At 38.2% G+C, this 12,197-nt stretch overlaps 1 protein-coding gene across 4 annotated transcripts in view; it reads right to left on the minus strand.

Moving 5' to 3' along the window:
- Positions 1-9,999, minus strand: part of LRRFIP2 (LRR binding FLII interacting protein 2) — a 98,702-nt gene extending 88,703 nt beyond the window's left edge. For all 4 annotated transcript variants that reach the window (XM_007462707.1, XM_007462706.1, XM_007462705.1 and 1 more), the window contains exon 1: positions 9,910-9,999. In XM_007462707.1, the coding sequence (XP_007462769.1) occupies positions 9,910-9,999 (90 nt within the window). The remainder of the gene's footprint in view (positions 1-9,909) is intronic.
- Positions 10,000-12,197: the final 2,198 nt, after the last annotated feature.

The following is a 12,197-nucleotide window of genomic DNA, read 5'->3' on the forward strand; positions in this document are numbered from 1 at the left end:
TAATCTTTCCCTTAAAGTTCCTCTTCCTCTCTATGTCCCCATCAGCTGTCCCATTACCCAGGACTGAAATGAAGGATCCCCATAAGGCTCCTTCCTCCCTCGTTTATATCCCCCGTCCATACCCAGTCACTAAATCTCAGCTATAGTTCCCATCAAGATTCTCTCTCTCTACTATTTCTTCAGTCCAAACTTCCCTCTCCATTCCCACTATCACTGCCTTAATTCAGGCTCTCATCAACTGTCACCAAGATGACAACAAAGCTTCCTAACTAGTTTTCTCCTTACCAGTCACTCTTTGCATGGTGTCTAAATCTGAAGAAGGTTTTACCCTTCAAGGGCTCTCCCGCAGCTGCCAAAATCACACGTGAACTCCTTAGCACACAAATCCCTTCCCGATCGGCCCCTCTGGTCTCTCCGGCATCATCTCCCATTCCCCCCCACCCTCTCTCCAGCCAAACTGAGCTGTTATTCTGGCAGCTTCCCACATGTTCTAGTTGTTTCACACCCCTGTGCCTGAGAACACTTAGAAAGTGACACACACAAACCCATAAAACAATACTGTTTATAGTGATATGTATTAGAACCTTTAGAACAGGAACAGGAAGGATACCTCATGATTTTATTATAGTGGTTCCCTGTTGGGGTCGGGGAAGGGGAAATAGGCCTGGGGGTAAAATAAAGGGCCCCAAACTTGGTTTATAATGTCTTCTCCCTTCCTTCTGATCTTTATAAGAAAAGGTCTGCAATAACTCCCAAAATGTTAGCATCATTTAATGTAGACTCATGGGTACTGACATTATTATCAAAACCTTTCTGCATTTAACATTTTTCAAAAAGAATAGAACATAACACACACTCAAATGCCTTTAAAGGAAGGGAAACCTCTAGCTTTTAAACTTTTGTCCTGCTGTGATCATGTGACAGTTTTAAAGGGAGGCAAACTAAAATTTCATGATTTGACAGAAATGCACTGAACTGAGCCAAACATGGAATTGCCAGCCTGCATGTATATCCATAATATAAGATCCATGCAACTGGCATAAGAAAGAAAAATAAGGTATAATTTGGACCTTTACAGACCACACTTTAATATCAAGAAATTTGAAATACAAAATTCTAGAAAGTGAAACATTCAAGGCAAATGACTAATTCAGGTAGCTAAAGACTCAAGAGTTTACTGTGTTTAATTTTGTTTATTCTTCCGTGACATTCATGCCAAAAGAACACTGGAAGACAAATTAAGAGACATAATATTTATTGTGTTGCTATGGCTTCCAAATTAACAAATAAAAATCATTACTCAATTTCCTAGCAACTTCCCTTTAGTAGAAAATCTTAGGTACCATTTTTCTTAATTAGATTATTTTTAACGATTATTCTTTTTATTTTTTAAAGAGGTGCATTTCTTTTTTTTTAATTCATTTTTTTTTTTTTTTTTTTTCTTTTTTTTTTTTAAAAAGGTGGTTTTTTTTTTTTTTAAAAAGGTGGTTTTTTTTTTTTTTAAAAAGGTGGTTTTTTTTTTTTTTAAAAAGGTGGTTTTTTTTTTTTTTAAAAAGGTGGTTTTTTTTTTTTTTAAAAAGGTGGTTTTTTTTTTTTTTAAAAAGGTGGTTTTTTTTTTTTTTAAAAAGGTGGTTTTTTTTTTTTTTAATTCTTTTTTTTTTTTAAGGCTTTTGGTTGTTGAAAACCAACTATATAAATTTTTCTGAGCATAAACACCAATATGTATTACATAAAATCTAGGGATTTTAACCCATTTTCTTCTGATGTCAAACAACTATATCTTCCTTTCATTTAGAAAACTTCTGACAGCAAAATATTCTTTTGGAATGAGAGAAGGAATTTAAGATTACAGACTTTATTACTGAGGTTTGAATACAACCTAGTAAATAGATAGCACAGGAAGACTGAAACTCTGGCTCAGCAATGATGCATGTAACCGAAGGGGAAATGTGACCCACAGTTGTGGTAGAGATACTCTGTGTGTTTGCTGGGGGTGGCGGTGGGGCTGTTAGTATCGTCCTTACATTTAGGGTAAGGGTACTGCGCTATCTGAATTTTTTCTCCAAATACCTGTAAGTCATGGGAATGGTGAAGATTGTGACAATGAACTTTATACCAAATGTTTTTTAGTCACGCTGACACAAAACTAAGTCATAGGGCTCAATAATCCTCCCTTAATTCTGGTTAGAGGGATAAATCAAGGAACAGTGAGATACCGAGAGTAACGCTGGCCATCACAGAGCCCTGGATTTGGGGGGGGCGGGGGGGGCGGGAGGGAGTGCCCAACCACATTGCCTACCCTCCTTCGCCTCAGTTCCAGTGGGTTTTGGGGGAAAAAACAGAGAGGTCTGCACTTGACAGGAACTGGCTGCATCCATGTACTAATGCCACTGGAAAGATTCCTAAATGACTAAAAACGACAACTTAGGTCTGCTCTTTCAAAGAATTTGTCTACTAAAAACAGTAAGTACAATGGGGGAGAATTTTTAAAGAAAACTTTTAACTGGACAGAAATGGAAAGAAAAACATTCATTTTTCATAACCCTGAAACATTAACTCATATTTCATAATCTTTTATAAATTTTTGTGTACCACCATTGAGTGTATTAAAGGCATTTGAAAAGTATTTTAAATAAGAGTAATTCTGCCTCCTGTGCAGTTAATTTTTCAAACAAATCCAATTTGCAAAGAACAACCTGAACCAAACACAAAAGGGTGATCAAAAAAGTGCCAGGGGCTTCCCTGGTGGTGCAGTGGTTCAGGGTCCGCCTGCCGATGCAGGGGACGCGGGTTCGTATCCCGGTCCGGGAAGATCCCACATGCCGCGGAGCAGCCGGGCCCGTGAGCCACGGCCGCTGAGCCTGCGTGTCCGGAGCCTGTGCGCTGCAACGGGAGAGGCCACAACAGTGAGAGGCCCATGTACCGCAAAAAAAAAAAAAAAAAAAAAAAAAGTGGCAAAATTAAGAAAGACTTAAGACATGACCTTGAAATCACAGAGTTCTTTAGGGCTCAGCCTGAGGAGTGATTATCCTCAACTCTACACCTTCTTCCTAGACAATCTCATCCACAACTCATGATTTCAATTACTTCCTACATGCGCACAAGTCTCAAATATGTATGTATAGCCCAGATTTCTCCTTTGACCTCTTGATCCAAATCCCCAAACTGCTTCTTCAAAATCTCCACTTAGATGCCTCACAGGCACGTTAAATACCACATGTCCTAACATAAATTCATGGTCTTCCCTCTCCAAACCTCCTCCCCGCACTAACGTTGCCTACCACCCCGAGGATGCACAACCCCAAACCTCCCCTCTCTGCCACCTAAGCACTGCCACTCACTGAGCACCTCCTCCTACCTCTGCACTCCAACCGCCTCTCCCCATCCCTACTGTCATCACTCTAGGCCAGGCCACCAATGCCTCTGCAAGTCTCATGACTCATCTCTCCGCATCCACTAACGTCTCCTTGTGATATCATCTCCAACCCCCAGGAAAGTCATCCTCGGAAGGCACAAATCTGATCACGTCATACCCCTACACAAAACCCTTCAATGTTTTTTCCTTTGCTCTTAGGACACAGACCCAAATCTTATATCAGAGTTCTCACCCTCAGCCCTACTGACATTTGCTGTGGGGACTGTCCTGTGCACTGCAGCATTTTTAGCAACATCCCTGGCCTCTCCCCACGCATGCCACTAGCACACCCCTCCCCCTGTTGTGACAGGCAAAAATATCTTCATACACTGCCAACTGCCCTCAGCTAGACAAAATCACTCTCAGTGGAGAGCCGCCGGCCTGTGTGACCTGGCTCCTGCCTATCTCTCCGGCTACTGTCCTCCTTGCTGTACGTGTCAGAGTTAACAGTGATATCACAGGAAGCACAATATTAAGAGGGTAGGAGCCAAAGTGCACATTTCAGCCCCACCCTTTTCTAGCTATGTGGCCTTGCGCAAGTTACCTCACTTCTCCATGCCTTGGATTCATCACGGATAAAATGAGAATAGTAGACCTCCCCACAGAGTTATCAAGAGGATTAAATCTGTTTAAAGAACTTAGAATAGTGCCTGGTACATAATAAGAGCTCAGCAAATGTTAGCTGTTGCTGTTGTTGCTCCTTGAATTCTCCACACTCTTTCAGCCTCAAAGCTTGTCACACATTCTTCCCTCTGACTGTAAAGCTCCTCCCCGCATCTGACAACTGCTTCCCCTAAATCACCGCATTCCTCCTTCAAAACTCAACTGAAAGGGCGCTTCCTCAGGGAAGCCTTCCCAAAGCCCCCAAAATGTCAAGTCCCCCATCACACACTCTTTAATGAAATCATTCACTGTTCACTCAAAGCATTTAGCACAGTTGTAAATAAATATATTATTACGTTTGCTCAATTCTAAGAATGCCACTGGTTGTGATATACACTGACAATCACAGCTTTCAAGACAGAAATTACAATATTAAATGTAGACATTAAATTTGAAGGAAAAAAAGCTGAAAATCAAAGAACAGGTCCATTATGTAATGATTTTTTAGCGTCAATTTTCCCCTCTAGAACCTAAGCTCCAAAAAGGGAAATGACCATGTTAGACCTGTCCATTCCCTGTCCTCCTTATCTAACACAGCATCTACAGAGAGTAAATGCTCAATAAACATTTACTAAATGAATGACATTCAAAATTCACGTTTAAAAAAGAAACCCACTTTATTCTTATTCTTTTCTTTTAATTTTTAAGTTTTTTTTTTTCTTTATTTTTTTGGCTGCTTTGGGTCTTAGTTGCGGCACGCGGTATCTTCATAGAGGTATGCGGGATCTGTTCCCTGTGGTGGGCGGGCTTCTCTCTAGTTGTGGAGTTCGGGTTTCCTCTCTCTAGCTGTGGCACACAGGCTCCAGGGCGCGTGGGCTCTGTAGTTTGTGGCATGCAGGCTCTCTAGTTGAGGCGTGTGGGCTTAGTTGCACCACGGCATGTGGGATCTTAGTTCCTCCACCAGGGATCGAACCCATGTCCCCTGCATTGGAAGGCAGATTCCTTACCACTGGACCACCGGGGAAGCCCCCAAAACTACTTTATTCTTAAATGAAAGATGGTATTACCCATAATTATTATTGATTATGGTAATTCTTTGCATTTTAAAAAACCGCTATCCTTGCCAAGAGTTTTTTATCCTTAGTTCGACATGGCCTAAAAATGAATACTCAAATAAAATAGCTAAATAACTATGAGAAAATCATTAGCTCTATCAAGCTATTATGATTATTATTCCATAAAACAATAACACTGGACAGTATCTTTTTTATTTATTTATTTTTTTGCGGTACGCGGGCCTCTCACTGTTGTGGCCTCTCCCATTGCAGAGCACAGGCTCCGGACGCACAGGCTCAGCGGCCAATGGTGCACGGGCCCAGCCCGTGCTGCTCCGCAGCACGTGGGATATTCCCGGACCGGGGCACAAACCCGTGTCCCCTGCATCGGCAGGCAGACTCTCAACCACTGCGCCACCAGGGAAGCCCTCTGGACAGTATCTTTTAAACTAAGCACAATTCTTCCTTTTGTATCCTTCTCAGGCTGCTAATCTATAATCAAACCCACAAACTTCTGTTTCTCACCACTCATCATTCCAGATGCCTGGAATTTACCTCTTTAAGCAGCAAAATAATAAAATCCAACCAAGGGTCCATCAATAAATAAATGGATAAACAAAGTGTAATATATACATACAATGGTACATCATTCAGCTATAAAAGAAGGAATTAAGTTATTTACAAGGAAAAAAAAAGAGGAATGAAGTTCGGACACATGCTACAACACGGATGAATCTTGAAGACATTATGCTAAGTGAAAAAAGCCAGACACAAAAAGGACAAATATTGTATAATTCCAGTTATATGAAGTATCTAGAATTAGACAAATTCATAGGGACATAAAGTAGATTAGAGGTTACCAGGGGCTAAAAGAGGGGGCAATGGAGTTACTACTTAATGGTTACAGAATTTCTGTCTGGGGTGATGAAAGATTTTTGAAATAGACAGTGGTGCTGGTTATAAAACATTGTTAATGTAATTAATGCCAATGAATTGTAGACTTAAAAATGGTTAAAATAGCAAATTTTCTTATATATATTTTAACCACAAATTAAAAGTGAATCATGTAAAAACCACTGAATGGTATGCTTCAAATGAGTGAACTATATGTTATGTGAATTATATCTCAATAGTTATTTAAAAAAATGAAATCCAAGTTCTAGCAGCTACAAATGTTAAACAGCCATAGTTTCTTTTTCTTCCTTATTATTACAAGTAGGTTTGCACAGCAAATATGTATACACGTAAATTCTGCTCAACGTAAAAGTCTCCAAACATTCCACTTACTAGACTCTAACTCCTATAAAAGATGATCGGTTTCTATGCCTCTCACTGATTCTTTAGATTCAAGAGAGTTGTGCGTTATGAGTATAAATTTTCTTTGGGTCCTGAATCTCAAAAGAGATCACAGAATTTTAGAACTGCAAGGGCTTCCAGATCATCAGCTTCAAAAATAAGCAATGTTCTGATGACCTCCATTTGAAGAGATGTACAGAAAACATGTTTTCTTCATAATTTCAGCTCTACAACAAGGAACGGAGGAATATTCCAGGCTTCAGTGAGGCCATAGTAAGACTGCTTGCAAACCCTCCAAGAGGCTTCTACTTCTCATAGGAACACTCTTCATAACACTCACCAAACTGACCGTGGTAAGGCGGCATAACTGGCTTTCATCCATCCCTATCTTTCTCCTTTTGCGAGGCTAGCTGCCTAAGGGTCTCCATTTGATACACTCTGTGCTTTCGGGTAATTTTCACTGAAAGTCAACTCTCCAACTGCATTTCCCCCAAACCTGTGGGACAATCAAAGTCAAACAAGCGAGAAAGGTAAGCATCCAGATTGGCCTTCTGATACCCTAGAGAACCTGCTGCTGACCTCCTCCAACACCTGCTCTTATGAGGTCTTCACAGAGTTGTGACACACATGCTCACCCAGCAAAGCAGCAACATGCCTATTATAGACACAGCGGGACTTCTAGATCCATCCACATTCCTGCCTTCATGGAGCAATCTTCAAACATTTCGACATCTTTTAAAAATGCAAACAGGTTTTACAAGATAAGAAGAATTCTGGAGATGGATGGTGATGATGGTTGCCCAACAATGTGACTGTACTTAAGTCCACAGAACCGTACACTTAAAAATGGCTAAAGTGGGAAATTTTATGAGTATTTTACAACAATTTTTAAGGTGTACTCGGTTCCACATTTTAGCATGCAAATTATCCAGCTTGCAGAACATATTCATGCCTTTTGTTTCTTTTGCTCTTCATTCCCTCTAGTTGCCTCATTTGGGGCCAACTGAGAAGCATGCATACTTTAGCAGACGGTAAGCAGGAGGAAAAAGAGGCTATTTTTCTTTATTTATGGTATACCCTGTCTACCTCAAAAAACAATCTGAAGTGAGGAAAAGACAAATTAAACTCTTAGATTTAACTGAAAAAAAAAGATTAAGCTATTTGTCCTTTTTAATTGTTATGGGGGTTGTTAGTTTTTATTCCTAACTTAAGGTAATTGTGTGTGTGTGTGTGTGTGTGTGTGTGTGTTTGTGTATTTAAATACAGATTTATAAGCTCAACCTCATAGATTCAGATTTAGCAAGTATGGGGTAACACCTGGGAGTGTGTGTGTGTATTTAAATACAGATTTATAAGCTCAACCTCATAGATTCAGATTTAGCAAGTATGGGGTAACACCTGGGAATCTGTACATTGAAAAAGCAACCTGGGAGATTCAGATGATCAACCACGTTTCAGAACACCTATCTTAATAAATATATTTTTTATAAAAGAAGACTATTTTACTTCTATTCTTACTTTCTATTTCAACTTATTAATAAGCAACAAAATAGCCTACTGGAAGTCTAACACTATGGTAAAGTTTACATGCACTATTTACTTTAATTGTCACAGCAGCCCTATAATACAGGAGGCCCATAGTATTCCCATATTACAGATGAGGAAACTGAAGTCCAGAGTAGTTACTTAACAAGATTACTCAACCAGCAACTAGTACAGCCAGAATTCAAAGCCACGCTTATAACTCTCCAAAAGTCCAGCTCTTCTGGAAGCAGTATGATACAGAAAAATAAACAATGGCTTTAAAAGCTGAATGTGAGTCCCAGTTCTGATACCTTCCAGACATTAATCTCTCAGCTTCATCTGTTTCCTCATCTGTAAATAAGGCTAATAACAATGCCTATCCTACCTAACTCATAAGGTTATTGTGAGAATCAAGATGTGAAAGTGCTTTTAAAATCATGAAAAGCTACAGAAAAACAAAATATTAATGGAGGAGATGGAGAAGACTGAAAACAGCCCAGCACAGTGAGACTATGGGTTTGAATCCAAGCTCAGCTATTTCTTAGCTGTGTGACCTTAGGGAAGTTACTTATCTTTTCTATGCAATGATTTCTTCATCTGTAAAATGGAGAATATAATAGAACCCATTTCAGAATTTTGTGGAGAGTAAATAAACTAATTCATTTAAAATGCTTAAATAGTATTTGTCACATAGTAAGCACTCAAGTGTTGGATGCTAGAATGCTACCCAATTTTGTAAATGAAGCATCACATCCAAAAAAAGAGTTCAAGTACCCAGTGACAGTACAAAAAGAGCCTAAAACATACTGGCATTTTCTCCCCTTATAGAAATCTGGGTATGTGAATCCCTCCAATTTTGGAAGCAAACATTTTGAGTAGTTTCAACTTTCAACTAAAACTACGTGGCTTCCAAAATACTTCATTCGGGTAAATACTTAAGACCACTGTAAAGTGTCATCCACTACTTCATTTTAAAATATCTTTTACCTTTTTATCTAAAAATATCTCAGTTTTTTTAAAGTAATTTTGTTAAAATATTATCACAGTTTTGTCATCAGTTTTTAGATAACTTTCCTCTGCTTCAAATATCCTGCTACAAAATTTGACTTCTAATTCAAAAGCTGAGTAGCTTATAAAAGGAAAAACGTAACAGTGAGCTGGATCCAAAAAAAGACTGTGTAATATGTCAAAAGGAAACAGCACTAGTCCTAAATGAGTTATTTACTAAGAATAACAAAGAGGAAGTGATGAGGGAATAATTCTCACCCAAAGAATACAATTTTAAAATGCTCTAAGCAATTCTTGTACCAGGTTAGTATATGGTCAGGTCTGCAGCTGCAGATAAGAGGCTGAAACAAAGTTGGCTCCTCACTAAGAAATCACAGCTGGGAGTTATCTTAAATTTTCAATATGCAACAGGAAATGCTGCCAGAGATTTGATAGGTGACACCCCTTTCCTTTTTTCTCAGTTGTCAACAAACCAAAACAAAAATGCTCCAGAAGCTCTATTACTAGCTAGAAGTTAGACATAAAAATTCCACTGCAATTATTCAAAAAACAGCTAAGACACTGAATCTGAGCAGACACCAAATAAGGATTATTTCTGTTAACATTTATACAGTGCTTCCTGGAATATATTAACTGTAGAGCCCAATGAGCATTTTTGTAATATAGTTATCATATCTTCAACATTCTAATTACCTTAAGTTTCAATAATGAAGATTAATTATAAATTTCAAAACATCAGGACAAATACCTGGAAGTCAACTAATCCACAAAAATAAAATGAAAAATTAATTTTAAATGAGTTAAATAAATATTCAAGTAAAGAGACAGTAACTGTATTTTACTCTAATACAGTATTTTAGAGGGCATATTTAACATCTTATTTATAGTAAACATTCTGAAACTAGCTTAATGAATGAATGTCTGTATATACCTCCAACCCCCCACCCAGAATTTTTATAACATTCTCATCTGTACAACTCAGTGTTGAGAGGGGTCTTCCAGACATACCTCTCTGGCAATGCTACTCAAAGCTTCATCTTCTGCAGAAAATCGGTCTTTCACAGGTGTCCTTTTCCTTCCAGAACCAGGAGTCCCCATCTTGTCTTAATAGTCTTTTAACTGTGAAAAGTGACTTCACTGTTTTCAGCCTTGAAATAAAAAGAAACAATAATTTAGGATGCTTCTCTTTATGCACTTTTAATGCTCATTTACACTTTTAACAAAGAGAAATAATATTTATATTTATATATTTATGTATAAATTAAATAAATTAGTCACCACTTTGTCCTCCACTATCAATTTATTTCAATAAATTTTAGAATATTTAAATTTATACTAATTACTAAGCCTCCTAACTCTTTTTACCACGCTAAACACAGAATGTATTACCATATTAGCCTCAGAAAACTGCAAAGAGCAGTAATTCTACTAAACAGGTTAAAGTTACTACAGCTATTTCTAAAATCTATTTCCATTTGAAAGTCAAAAACATTTCAGAAAAGTCATTCAGCCTAAAACTTTGAGAGCACATATTCAAGAAATTTTAATATAGAGCCTTAAAGCTACAAGGGTAAGCTGGCTTTTAATGTAATTCAAGAAACAATTCCACTTAAACCATTACCACATCAAAAAAAAACACAAAAAATAAAAAACAAATGAAGGTTTATTATTCTGCAATTAGCAATAACCAACACCCTCTATGCAACAAATTCTGAGGGCCTGCTATTGCCAGGTAGGTACTATGGGAGGTGCCAAAGATATACTCTGATGAACAAAACAGCGATGACACCCTGAGAGAAAGATAACAGTGAAAGGGACAGAGGCACACAACTAAGAATATAGCTATGGGTCTATTCTTATTGTTATTATTATAAGATAGATGTATTTTTACAAAAGAGAGAAGAAAAATTCATCTGCCAGGATTAAATAACAAGGATGATAAAGACCATCTAAGCTTTCTAACACATGGTATATGAAATTAAAAATACTCCTGAGAGGGGCTTCCCTGGTGGCGTAGTGGTTGAGAATCTGCCTGCAAATGCAGGGGACACGGGTTCGAAGATCCCACATGCCGCGGAGCGGCTGGGCCCGTGAGCCACGGCCGCTGAGCCTGCGGGTCCGGAGCCTGTGCTCCGCAACAGGAGAGGCAACAGTGAGAGGCCCGCGTACCGCAAAAAAAAAAAAAACTCCTGAGAATGCATCCCAATTTATATGACCTCCTTCTCTCCTATACACATTCCTGAGAAGTACTGCTCATTTAGTGAAATATCCATTAACTTAATTTTTTCCCCTAGCTTTATCAAAATAGACTGGCGAAATTTCATTACACAGTGAGTCACAAAGAAAATCTCAAGTAAGTTTATCCTAATAGTATGAACTATATGAAAAGTACAAGTGACTTTAATGTATTGGAATTTACTTGATTCAAGCAAAATAAAACAGAACCACTTCATTCTTCCAAAAAAGTTCTCTCCAATGAAAATTCAGGCCATTCCCATCTTAGCTGACACCATTTTTATTCCCACATAGCTGACTTGTATATCTGTCAATCAGAATGAAGACTGAAGACGGCTTATTATTCTGCCATAGAAAATATATCTGATACAAGAAAAGGATTCATTTAAGTGGAAATGGAAGGAAAAAAAGAATGTATATGTGAAAGCAGCAGCGGATAACTTCTAGCCACAAATCAAGACAATTTCTGGAAAGCACAGAGGAGTTTTTTCAGAAGTCTCCCATCATCCTCATCTTCAGCATCATTTTAAAAATCATTCACTTATTTAATAGTAATGCTCTACAAATATTAGTCACCCACTGAGAAAAAAGCAGCATGCAACACAAAGTTCCTTTTCAGACTGGAGTGACAATTTAGCTGATGCGCTGTGATATCATCCAGTATTTGTCCTTCAGCCAACTTTCCAAGGACTCACTAAAAGACATTTCACAGAAGCAGGCATTTCACAAAAACAGCCATTTTCTAATTCCAGACACACAAAAATAATTACAGAAGAAAGATTTGGCTGGAAGTGTAGCAAAAGCTTAACAGCAGTTTTGTTACGAGGATGAGATTACAGGCGCATTTTTTTCTTCTTGATTCTTTAAAATTTCAATAGCATTTTAAAGAAAAAGGGAAAAAGACATGCGTTTAAAAATAAAAACATTCATATCAAAGAATAAACTGGCCCCAAAGTGGATCACACCCAAATTAGGCTCAATATACTACACAGCTGAGACATGCAAGCTGAAGCCACTGCTGGTGGTGCTCTTTTGAATGTAGGATTTCTTTCTCCTCTTTC

This window comes from Lipotes vexillifer, unplaced genomic scaffold, assembly GCF_000442215.2.
Source record: "Lipotes vexillifer unplaced genomic scaffold, Lipotes_vexillifer_v1.1 scaffold539, whole genome shotgun sequence".
Taxonomy (NCBI): domain Eukaryota; kingdom Metazoa; phylum Chordata; class Mammalia; order Artiodactyla; family Lipotidae; genus Lipotes; species Lipotes vexillifer.